Source organism: Gadus macrocephalus, chromosome 21 (assembly GCF_031168955.1).
Source record: "Gadus macrocephalus chromosome 21, ASM3116895v1".
Classification (NCBI taxonomy): Eukaryota; Metazoa; Chordata; class Actinopteri; order Gadiformes; family Gadidae; genus Gadus; species Gadus macrocephalus.
In genome coordinates this window covers 17458709-17471960 of record NC_082402.1, presented here as the reverse complement: position 1 = coordinate 17471960, position 13252 = coordinate 17458709, and the positions used below count along the sequence as shown (strand labels likewise).

General features: G+C 42.3%; 1 protein-coding gene across 5 annotated transcripts in view; it reads right to left on the bottom strand.

The window, feature by feature from the left end:
- Positions 1–13252, bottom strand: part of tbc1d32 (TBC1 domain family, member 32) — a 91532-nt gene that overhangs the window by 73152 nt on the left and 5128 nt on the right. For all 5 annotated transcript variants that reach the window (XM_060042092.1, XM_060042088.1, XM_060042091.1 and 2 more), the window contains exons 7-11: positions 9751–9829; positions 9267–9370; positions 8877–8938; positions 8642–8792; positions 8500–8559 (exon numbers count right to left, since the gene is read on the bottom strand). In XM_060042092.1, coding sequence (XP_059898075.1) covers positions 8500–8559; positions 8642–8792; positions 8877–8938; positions 9267–9370; positions 9751–9829 — 456 coding nt within the window. The remainder of the gene's footprint in view (positions 1–8499; positions 8560–8641; positions 8793–8876; positions 8939–9266; positions 9371–9750; positions 9830–13252) is intronic.

Sequence of the window (13252 nt, the reverse complement as noted above, 5' to 3'; positions counted from 1 at the left end):
GTCAGAATTCTGTTACTGAATAAAGGTATTTGTAGTTGCGCTTAAGATTTGTCAAAAAATACACAAACAATCTGAAAATTGCACTATACTCTGTCAACAATTTTGTGATCATTTCATTTTTATTTGAATTCATCTATTATGTCACTTATATAACTATTAATAACTTAAAGCATGACTCCTGCACAACCTGCACTCATAGGTATGAACAGAATGTAGTGTATATTCATTCTACATTCTTCACCTTCTTTCATCTGTTCCCCATCTTCCTCCTTCGCTTTTGAAGAAGCCTGAATATATATATATATTAGGGGTGTAACGAATCGATACACGTATTTGTACAGAACCGTCATGGTACAGGCACTTCTGGGTGGTTACAGAGGTGTACCGCGCTGCGTAAATGTGGCGTACATAGCGTTAATATGGCGAATGTAAAGGCTTGTTTTGCGATGTGGAATTCAAAAACTTGAAGACGGAGTTCCCCCCGGACCGTTTAGCCAAAGTATACTACTCCGACTCCGTAATCCCGACTCCGTGATTACAGAGACCCCTCAGCAGCTCTCCGTCGGGATGTCGGATATGCAATGCAATTCGCCGTCCGATCTATCTTACAAGGTGGTCTTAAGGTGCAAAGTCAAGCCAGAGATAGTGATCGGTCGTTTGCGACCGAATCAGTTCGAATGAACGAATCTTTAACACGAACGAACCAAACTGATTCTTCTCTCTCATTCATCTAGCCCAGACCCACTAGTCACTGACTCGCTGTTCGTTCACTGACTGTGAGTGGTGAAGAGGGAAGAGGCTTAGTGAGCGACCGTACGATAATACGATTCAATATCAGTGACATGATAAATACATGTTCTCTTTGTACTTTCAACTGCCCTGCCGTCTCCATTGCGTCAACCAATAGGTCCATGCCGTCGACGGATAGTTAAAAATATTGGATGCACACGTAAGCTACGGAGAGGGTCTCCGACAGGCTCTCCGGCTACGGAGAGGGCTCTCCGTGTCTACGTACAGCACTTTAACATGCACAAGCATTTGAAAAGGCACCATCCAGGTGTTACTATCACCACAGCTGTGCAAACCAAGCTTACGACGCTATTTCGACCCCTGTCTGGGTATTCTGAAATGCAAATGCCATAACCAAGTTTATTGGTGTTTTCATTGCTGCTGATCTCTTTTTTTTTTTATTTCCCCCTTAACTATGAACCATACCGTACCGTACCGTACCATGACTTAAAAACCGAGGTACGTACCGAACCGTGACTTGTGTGTACCCTTATACCCCTAATATATATATATATTAGGTCATAGATATAAACCGAGGTACGTACCGAACCGTGACCTGTGTGTACCGTTACACCCCTAATATATATATATATATAATAGGGGTGGAACGGTACACACAAGTCACGGTTCGGTACGTACCTCGGTTTTGAAGTCACGGTACCGTACCGTACCGGTGTATATATATATATCAGTGGAGGCTTCTCCATTGAGGAGAGGGAGGAAGATCCTCCCTAACATTGTTGAGAATAAAAAATGTAGATTGCCCAGACTATTGTAATGAATTAATGCCCTTAAATATGACTACTTTATTGCCTTTGAATATATAATGTTCGTTTCCCTGGGTAAAGGGACATTAGCACCCCCTATCGCCTTTTGACAATTACTTCAGGGAGGAACGTCCTCCCTCCGCCTCCGTTGACTCCCATTCATTTTCCCGAAAGTACTGGCGGCCGGTGGATAACATGGGTTTCAATGGGAGAGAGGAGGAAAGTCCTCCTCTGAGTGGGTGGGACCTTAAGGGGTCTGATTCGCGCAAAAATCTATCCGTCTGCGCTATGAACCAATAAGTAGGATCCCTGGATGTTGAGCAGTGTTGCCAGATTGGTCCGATTTCCCACCCAATTGGGCTACTTTTAACCATGTTAGGCTGGAAGAATTATCATTGGGCGGGAAATCTGCCCAATCTGGCAACGCTGTCGATAACAAACCCGGTCTGCGTTGCCGCGGTGCTCAGTCTGAGAGACGCAGAGCAAGTGAAATCTGCGATAGCGAGATCCTAAATGCACAATGGAAACATTGGAAACGGAGGACATTGTTAACGTCTTATTACAAAAAGCATTCCATTCATTCAGTTACAGTGCTAAGTTAGCGACCAAAGAAAGAGGTAGACCACTTCCCAAAATCAAGGTCTCCAGAAGTAATGGCAACGTCAGTGTTGTGAGTGCTACATGGTTTGCTAGGTACGCAATGACTTACTGGTAGCATTACAAGCAATTGTAACTGAAAATAAACATAGCTAAATAACTTCAGTCAGTGAGGGCAAAAATAGGCACAATGATAGGCCCAGATTTTTTTATTTACTTTTACAAATCAATAGTAGGCCTGATTTGACTAATGTGCTTTGCATCCTTTCCTTCTCAAATTACAGTGATGCCACTGGTGGCTTTGTATACATTTTGTTCACATAACTCCCTCCCTTCTATTTTGTAGTTCACCAAAACACCCTGAAACAACTTGAGTCTCACATTCTTATGCCACCATACACCAACAGTGCAAGCAGGCCAATGGCAACCAAGCGCGCAGTCCTTCCTCCCTCACTTTAAAAACGACCAGCCGCCACTGATATACAGGGGCGGACTGGCCATCGGGAATACCGGGGACATACCCGGTGGGCCGATGGCCCAAAATACTATTATGTACCGGCCCACGCCCAACAATGGTAATCACAGCGGCAAAGCGTCACATCACAGTGGCACATTTTCTCCAAGAGCTATACCTTTCTAATCACAATCGCACTGACTGACTTTTATACTGCTACTCGCAATCGGTCTTCACACTCATGGTGACTATTTTTCGATTTTTTTTTAAGTGTCTTCTAATATGTGTTTTACAGACTTCGGAAGTCCAAAGTAAGAAAAGATCTCCACCTTATTAATAAACACCTCTAAATTGGTTCTTACACAGCCGAAGTGTTCTCAGCTGTGCGGATTGAGGTAGAGAATTTGGATTTGCATACATACACGCAACGCGGCACCCAGTTCTACGCATGCGCTCAACCCATGAGGAGAAAGGGATTGTTAGCGGCGAATGTCTCCAGCTTGAGACCCGCTGAGGGACCACCGCCGGAGGCGGAGGTGCCTAAGCGCTGCCCGGCAACGATCCCTTTCTCCTCCTTGTCGTGGTTCAGTCTACTTCACATTGATGAGGACGTTGAAGAACCAGGAACGTCGGAGAACCCAACGCGGTCGTTTGAGATTCATAATATCGGCTCACACATCTTTTGGCCGTTATAATATTATATGATATAGATATCTATGTAGGCTATATGATAATATTTTGATATAGAGCTCCAGGACTCCCGTGTGTTCTAGAATATTTACAGAACACGGCTAAAGGCTGTGTGAGCCTCGCCATTGCGATACATCCACTGTAAACAGAGCGAATGGTACCGTGGCTGCAAGCTGCTCAGGGCCACACCCCCACCCTCCTCCTTGACCCGCCTCGGTCCTCCTCATTTGCATTATAGCTACAGCCACCAAAACAGCGCATTTGGGGGAAGCTCAATGTGCGACTGGCTCGGAGTGGCTGTAACTCTACACCACGGCTGAATTTCGGGAACGTCGTTATGTAACTTACTGTTTTGTTATGCACCTTCAGCACCCCTACACACACAAACAATCACACACCCAGCATGCAACACTACTGAAATCCATCCATCCTGAAATCACTGCACTGGCTCCCTGTCTCACTCAGAATTGAGTACAAGGTCTCCCTCCTCACCCACCAGTGCCTTCACGGACTTGCCCCCCTCTACCTTCAGGAACTCCTCACCCCCCCGACAAACTCACGTACACTCCGTTCAGGATCCACTCACACCCTCCAAACCCGACATACGAAGCTGTGCACCATGGGTGATCGGGCCTTTTCTGCTGCTGCCCCTAGACTATGGAACGCCCTCCCTGACCACCTGAGGGCTCCACAGACTACAGCTCTTTTTAAACGGAACCTCAAAACCCATCTCTTTAAAAGAGCATTCAGCTAAACTTTCTTTGAGGTTCCCCCTTCTTTTTTTTTTAATAGTTTTTTTGGTATTTTTTTCTCTGAAGCACTTTGAGATTCTTGAATATAAAGTGCAGTATAAATAAAATTTATTATTATTATTATTATTATTATTACTGATACCACTGATGTTCACACCCCATCGTATGTTCTGTTCTGTTCATTTCTAATATATTGTTCATGCTAATTCTACCCTCTGATTCCAGTTTCTTTATTGTGTGGTCTTTCTCTGCTGACATTCATTCCTTAAGGCTTTGTAGTTATACTTGTATAACCATCTGATATTAGCCAAGAGTTAAGCATATTCATCTAGCAAACTATACCTACCTTGGAGTGTTACAATAGCCAATAATCATTTTATTCCATGTGTCCATCCAGGCAAATTGGTGGATCCAAATGTTATTAAAAAACAAACATACATATATGATGTAATTTCTTTGTAATCATCCAAAATAATGTTAAGTGTATGGGTATTTTTCCCAGAAGGCCACTGACTGTTTGATACGCGCGATCCATTGAGTGGGCAACGCGGCGTGTACTTAGTGGGCCGCGCGCCGTGCATTGAGTGGGCCGGTCTGACAGAAACTCCCGGGCCACTTTTTTCCCCCAGTCCGCCCCTGCTGATATATATATATATCTATATATATAAAGCGTATGTAGTTCCCTTTTCTTTTATTGCTTGTTCTGCTTTGTTTAGTTAGTTAGTCCTCTTCGTGCTTGGTAGCACATAAGGTCTTCACCAACGAACGCCAATGCTGCCTGTCTGTTGCCCAATGTTGCACTTGGCCCCAGGACCATCCCAGTTGTTTCATCTCCTTCTCCACAGATCTTCTCCATGTCTCTTTTGGTCGGCCTTGTTTTCTTGTCCCAGGTGGTGTCCATCTCATGGCCACCCTTGGGATAGCGCTTGGGTCCATTCTGCACACATGTCCGATCCACATCCACCTTCTGTTTTTGATAACATTTGACAGGGGTCTCATGTCTGTTCTACTGTAGAGGTCTTCATTTGAGATTGTCCTAGGCCAAAATATTCCCAGTAAGTTCTAAGGCTTCGAGTCTGGAATACGTCTAGCTTGTGGCAGATGGTCTGTGTCACTTTCCATGATTCTGCTCCATACAGGAGAACCCCGAGGACGTTGCTCTTGAATATCCTCAGCTTTGTCTTTATGCTGATCTTTGAAGTCTTCCATATTTTTCTTAGTGCTGCAAACGCTCCCCTAGCCTTATTGATCCTGTCCTGGACATCTGCCCCTGAATCTCCATCTGTTGTTATTTTACTGCCTAAATAGGTGAATTCCTGCACCTCTTCCACGTTCATGTTATTGATGGTGAGCGGCTGGTTGGATTTTGAGTTTATTTTCATGACTTTAGTCTTGTCACTGTTGATATTTAGCCCAATCTGTTTGCCATATGTTGCTAAGTCTTCTGTTTTGCCTTGGATGTCCTTTTGGCGATGGGCTAACAAAGCAATATCATCTGCAAAATCAATGTCCTCCAGAGTTTCTGTGAATGTCCACGATATTCCTCTTTTGTTGTTTCCCTTTGTTTCTTTCATAAGCCAGTCTATGCAAAGTGAGAAAAGTAGTGGGGATAGCAAACAGCCTTGCTTGACTCCTGTTTTTATAATGAATTCTTCAGTGAGATTGGATCCACAGATAACTTTGGCACCAAAGTCTCTGTATAGCATCTTGATTATAGAGATGATTTTGTTGGGAATTCCATAATGACTTAGAATTTTCCACAGTGCTGTTCTGTTGATGCTGTCAAATGCTTTAGCAAAGTCAATGAAGTTAATGTAGATGGTTGCCCTCCATTCATTGCTCTGTTCAATTATCTGTCGCAGTGTGAATATATGTTCTGCACAGGATCTTCCCTTTCTGAACCCTGCCTGTTCTTTTCGAAGGTAATGGTCAATTGTGTCACTTAGTCGATTTAGAATGATTCGACTTAGGACTTTACTGGTGACTGGTAGCAACATGATTCCTCTCCAATTGTTGCAATTTGACAGATCTCCCTTTTTCGGTAATTTGACGATGAGGCCCATTTTCCAGGATTGTGGTGTTTCTTCTGAAGTCCAGATGTCCCTGAGAATTTCCGTAAGGGCTAGTGCTGTTTGATGTTCCTCCACTTTCAGCAATTCTGCCTGGACTCTGTCTATTCCTGGGGCCTTTCCATTCTTCAAACCCTTTATGGCAATCTTTACCTCCTCTACATTTGGTGGCTCCGTTTCTATGTCTAAAAGGTCTACTGCTGGCGTGATGTTTGCCTCAGTTGCTGGGTCATCTCTGTTAAGTACCCTCTGAAAGTGTTCTTTCCAGCCCCTTAATTGGTCTTCCTCTTTTGTCATGGTTTTTCCGTTTGAATCTTTAATTGGAATGTCCGTTGCCTGAAATCTATTTGTAAGTGATTTTGTTAGCTTGTAGAGTGTGCCCATGTCCTGTTTTGAGGCAGCTGCTTCTGCTTCCTCTGCGATCTTCTCAATATATGCCTTCCTGTCTGCTCTAGCACTGTTTTTTACTTCTTTGTCTAGTGCACTGTATAATGTCTGTAGCTGTGCCTTCTGTCTGTGTGACTTAGTTGTTAGGATTTTCTTCTTCTTTTCTTTTCTCTCATCAATCTTCCTCCATGTTTCGTCTGATATCCAGACCTCCTTTCTTCTCTTTCTAGGTCCTAGCCATTTCTCTCCAGCTTCCAGCAGAGCTTTGTTGAAGTTGTACAGGTCTAGTTCTTGCTGGTTCTGTAAAACTGTAAACCTGTTCTTCACCTGGGTTTGGAAGGATTTCCTCACGTCTGGATCTTTTAGTTTTGCTACATTCATAGCTGGTTCCCGTTGGTCTATTTTCTTGGTCTTTCTGAGTTTTAATCTTATCTTTGCTACGACAAGTGTGTGGTCACTGCCAACATCTGCTCCTCGTTTTGCCACTACATCCTGAAGGCTACTTCTCCATCTGTTGTTGATAATTATATGATCGATCTGGTTTCTGGTATTACCATCTGGGGATGTCCAAGTTAGTTTATGGATGTTTTTATGTTCAAAGATTGTTCCTCCTATCACTAGTCTGTTTTCCTGGCATAATGCTGTTAATCTCTCTCCATTGTCATTTATCTCTCCCATACCTTGCTTCCCCATGGTGCTCTCTTTACCCTCATTTTTGGATCCAACCTTTGCATTTAGATCACCCATGATGAGGAGTACATCGTGTGAAGGTGTTTCATCTACTAGTTCTTGCAGTTTATCGTAGAAGATGTCTTTTTCCACTTCCGGCGAGTCCTCTGTGGGTGCATAGCAGACTATGACTGTCAACTTTGCGAATGATGAGTTGTACCTGGCTTTAATTATCCGTTCATTAACGGGCTTCCACTCCAACAGGCATTTATGAACCTGTTTTGTTGTGATGATGGCTACTCCTCTACTATGATGGTCGTCTGTTCTTCCAGAATACATTATCTGGTGCCCTGTTGCTAACTGTCTATTTCCACTACCAGTCCATCTTGTTTCACTCACTCCTATTAATTCTAAATTATAGCTTTCCATCTCCTTTATGACTTGAGCTAGTTTCCCTGTCTGGTAGAGTGTTCGCACATTCCAGCAACCTACTCTAAGTGTTACTTTCGGTTTGAGGATATCCGCCCTCGAGATGCCAGCTTCCAGATGGGTTTGGCTGTCATCTGTCATCAAATCAGTTTCCTGAAGTGCATCTATCCTACTTGCCGCATTTGGTTCGTTGGCTAAGATTTCTGTAGCAAGCGTTTTTTTTACACTGCAGGGTTGCTAGCCCTGTGCAAAACCCCCGCCAGGGGGAAGGTGGAGTTGGTTTGTTAGTCCTCTCCCCAAAAACCTAGAGTCTTCTCGGTAAAGGATTACAGGCTCACACCACATGAGCCCAGACCGATTTTAGGTCGTGTACTTTGTTTACCAACTCATTAATTTATCATCTTTAATGTCTTTTTTCTTTTTATGTCTTTTTTTGACAGTTGGTTAGCCAGCTAGAATCAGCACTGTGGCCGTTTCACTCACACCAATGATCCCCCATCATAGCTATGCTCTCACTAACATATAGGGAACAGTGCTGTTGGCGAAGTTGCTTGGACCGCTAAGCACCTGGGACCCAGAACCTTGATGTGGTGCCACGGTTTGAAGCTCTTCAAATTGCAATTTGACAATGATCTGAGATTGCGTCGCAAGAGAGATGCTAACAGATTGTGCAAACCATGGATTTGGTTCAAACCTGTAACCTATGTGTGTGTGTGCATATCAAGGGGGACTCTCATAAACTGCTCCTTCATATTCACCCAAACAGCATTTACTGTTAACATATTTTGAATCTGGAACCAATTTAAATTAAACAAAGGGTTTAAGAATGAAGTTTTCTCTCACCTGTATACAGGGTCATAGATAACCATTTAATATTGATGAAGTATTTTACGCACCAGACTCTTGTATTTTCTCTCCAGGAGTCTGAAGATGACAGCTCTGCTGTAGTAACTATGCTGCAGAAAAAGAATTGGGGAAATGTTTTGACCGGAGACAGCAGTAGCATGGACTTCATTGGTAAGACATAAGCATACAGACCATCCACTTATTGAACCAGGTTGCTTTGATGTCCAGCAGGGCTAGCAAGTAAACAGGTTCAAGTGCTTTCTCGGTCCCTGGCGAGGCCAAGCCCAGGTCAGGGTGCACCGACAGCAGGGAGAAGGTGCTCTCTATGACTTCTTCCATGTACCTAAAAGGATGGGGAAATAACAACATGTGATACAAAGCACATCTAATCAATCTTAATAAGCAGAAAGAGGATCACACCGCATACTTCTCCGGGTGGCGAATCCAGAAGGACGGCATCTCCTTCTGGAAGTCATTTATCAGCCTCATCTAAAAATAGATACGAAGCAGAGGAACATGTATTGATTAACTCAGTCCTATTCCTCATTTATATTCAATTAGTTAATAGTAGGGATACTAAAATCTGAATGACTACAGACTCTGTAGCCTCTGTGGCTAGTATCAGCTTACAAACATTGATGCTGACAGCTGAATTATAGGTAGTGTATCAGCAATAGAATAAGTATTATATTACAACATAGTATAAGCATTTATTGTATTAGCAAACTGTTTATATTATCAGATCTAGACTATTGACTATTGGCTGAGTGGGATTTTGCAACTTGTCCAAGTAATGTCCAAACTGTGAATGCTCTACCTGTTTAAGAAGGCGGCTGATGTCAGGCCTGGTGACATCAATCCCATCTGAGCCAATGGGAAGGCTGAGCTTGTGAGACAGGAAGTATCCCTCCAGACTCTTGGCTACACATAGATACAGACGTAACATTCTCTTGATCATTACATTGTATTAGATCCGTCCAGCCGTATGGGGCAGTAAAGGTCTCTCAACCTCATCGTCACATCAGTTGCCCAGAGCCGTGTCGACTGGATGTTATACACTTCACACTACACTTCACTGTAAACTACTAACAATCAATATGCAAAGAATTATGTCATGATTTATGAATGACAGCTTTCATTTGGAGTGTGTCAGGTTTGAATGATGATCAAGGCAGACTGGGCGTCATATGACGGAAGACTCATGAAGCACTCTACCTTCCATCAGGCCTTCAGACGCAACTCTGATGGAGTAAGACAGCATATAATGGCTACAGCAAAGGAAAGAGTTTTAACGTGTGTACCTAAGCTGCTGTAGATCTCTCGGGTCAAATTGAATGGTGATGAAGAGGAGGTCTTTGCAAAGAACTTGAGTACTTTATCCTGCAAAGAGTGGAAGAGGAACAAATTAAGCACCCCACAGACATAACGATGACATACGAACCAGGACAAATTAAACACCCCGAAGACATAACCAAGACATATGAACAGGGATAAATTAAACAACCCACAGACATAACCATGGCACACAAAAGGGGGGAAATAAAGACTCCAAAGTAGAACTCAAAACTACATTTGAACAACTATTTGAATCTTCGATAGAACGACTTTTGGATGACAATTTTTATTGTCTAATCGTATCAGGAAAATTGTAAGTGTCTAACAGCAGGGCATCCATTTAGAAGATGGGACTGAGAGATGCAACAGCTGGGCCTCCAGATGGAAAAGCCTAGAAGTTAAACATGATTTTTTTGATGGGTTGGCAGTTGGACTCGGTCTTTGTGCAATTTTCTGTGTTATGAGCTTTTCAACAAAGGTCCAGATGTTTTGGTTCATAACCCCTTTGTGTCATGGCAGCCGCACTATACATCCATTTTCTTTCAAAGTAGAGCACATTCTAGACTGGTAGTCTAGAAGAAAACACAATATCAGGAAAAAAACATCTACAATTTGGCTCCATTTTTATACCCTTTAAGACTAAACTACTAAAAAGTATTATTTAAACTTTGCCAAAATCAGTGTTCATATCATACCACTCTGATTCTCAAAATGAAAAAAGTTTTGAATTTGAAAAGTTTGTCTAAATTTAAAATAAAACAATATAAATCAATAAGTATGATTTAAAACTATAATAGCGAAATAGCTTTTCAATTTCCTAAGCCAATGGTGTCGACTTATATCTGGCCCCCTTCCAAAACCTTTTGTCCATAAAGTAAAACACTTTAAAAAAGATTCAGAGATTATATTGTTTAAAATCCTAATTATCATTATTTTGTTAAATTATATCTATTTGTTCTATTAAATTGTGACAACAAAATGATGTGGGAGGAGGCAATATGTTATAATAATAATTTGGCTTTGTTGTTTTTAGATATGGAATTCTTCAAAGGTTATTGAGATTATATTGTTTCAAATCCTATTTATTTAAATATGTAGATTTCTATTTAATTGTGACTTATTTTCTTGACAAAAAAAGTTTGAACAAGGAGGCTGTTAGAAAAATTTGGCTTTGTTTACATTGTCTTTTTTGAACATTTCAAAAGTAATTGCGTAATTATTGATATCTATTTCCATTCAATTATGACTAATTTCATGGACAAAGCAAAGGTTCTGGAAGTAGGACAGACATTGTCACACTAATGCACGTGCATTATTTTGTTATTGTTTCAATTTTTTTTTATATCTAATAAATATCAAATCATAATAATACATTTTGTCCAAATCATACTTTTGGACATAGACAACTTTCGCTCAGCTCCCTAATAAGCTCTTTCATGCTTGCGTGCAATATAGAACGATGAATATTAAATGAATATCAAATATGCAACCAACTTTACCTCTGTACGGAGCTGTCCATCTCCACAAATACCGGCCACTGTTTGATTTCAGTGTTATATTAATTACGTTATATACAATTAGGCTATAATATAGTATATAAGGCTAACAACATCCCATATCTTCTGTCAAATTGACTGCAGTTGACAAGAACGGATGCACACATTGTTGTTACGTGGTAAAGAGTTACTTTATTTGTAGAGATGGGCGGTCATTTAGTGGAGTCGCTGCCTCGCCTCTAGACAGCGTTGGAAACCCATCATTGATAATTTCCAGTGTTTAAACCACACAAAAGGCAAAACAGTGAGGCGTCATTTAGCTGCATCAATTTAAAAAATAAATTGTATATGATTCGATGCTCAGTCCAAGATCGGTCTGGTCTGACCAATCAAATTTGACTATGTGAAATCGAAGTCGAGGACACCCCTACCCCGATGCATACGAAAACGGACAGAGTAAAGACGCAGACCTAACGATGAAGACAGAGTAAAGACTCAGACCTTACGGTGAAGACAGACAGAGTAAAGACTCAGACCTAACGGTGAAGAGGGACAGAGTAAAGACTCAGACCTAACGGTGAACAGGGACAGAGTAAAGACTCAGACCTAACGATGAAGACAGACAGAATAAAGAATCAGACCTAACAATGAAGAGGGACAGAGTAAAGACTCAGACCTAACGATGAAGACAGACAGAGTAAAGACTCAGACCTAACGGTGAAGAGGGACAGAGTAAAGACGCAGACCTAACGATGAAGGGGACAGAGTAAAGACGCAGACCTAACGATGAAGAGGGACAGAGTAAAGACTCAGACCTAACGGTGAAGAGGGACAGAGTAAAGACGCAGACCTAACGATGAAGACAGACAGAGTAAAGACTCAGACCTAACGGTGAAGACAGACAGAGTAAAGACTCAGACCTAACGATGAAGAGGGACAGAGTAAAGACTCAGACCTAACGGTGAAGACAGACAGAGTAAAGACTCAGACCTAACGCTGAAGAGGGACAGAGTAAAGACTCAGACCTAACGGTGAAGACAGACAGAGTAAAGACTCAGACCTAACGGTGAAGAGGGACAGAGTAAAGACTCAGACCTAACGGTGAAGAGGGACAGAGTAAAGTCTCAGACCCAACGGTGAAAAGGGACAGAGTAAAGACTCAGACCTAACGGTGAAGAGGGACAGAGTAAAGACTCAGACCTAACGGTGAAGACAGACAGAGTAAAGACTCAGACCTAACGCTGAAGAGGGACAGAGTAAAGACTCAGACCTAACGGTGAAGACAGACAGAGTAAAGACTCAGACCTAACGGTGAAGAGGGACAGAGTAAAGACTCAGACCTAACGGTGAAGAGGGACAGAGTAAAGTCTCAGACCCAACGGTGAAAAGGGACAGAGTAAAGACTCAGACCTAACGGTGAAGAGGGACAGAGTAAAGACTCAGACCTAACGGTGAAGAGGGAGAGAGTAAATACTCAGACCTAACGCTGAAGAGGGACAGAGTAAAGACTCAGACCTAACGGTGAAGACAGACAGAGTAAAGACTCAGACCTAACGGTGAAGAGGGACAGAGTAAAGACTCAGACCTAACGGTGAAGAGGGACAGAGTAAAGTCTCAGACCCAACGGTGAAAAGGGACAGAGTAAAGACTCAGACCTAGCGGTGAAGAGGGACAGAGTAAAGACTCAGACCTAACGGTGAAGAGGGACAGAGTAAATACTCCCGAGACATAGGGACACACGACACAGATGTGGAGAAAATGACATCAGGGAATCTAGATAGTAAGTTAGGACAAAGGACCTTCTCATCAATAGTTACATTTAATATATTTTCAGATCCTTGACCATGGTAACCTATTCAAACAATACTGTCACTGATTAAAACCAACACTGTTTCCAAAGTTGAATCTGGGACCTTGCCAGGGCTGTGGCCCTAACCTAGTGCTAAAGATCCTCCCAGCATGACGATGTTTG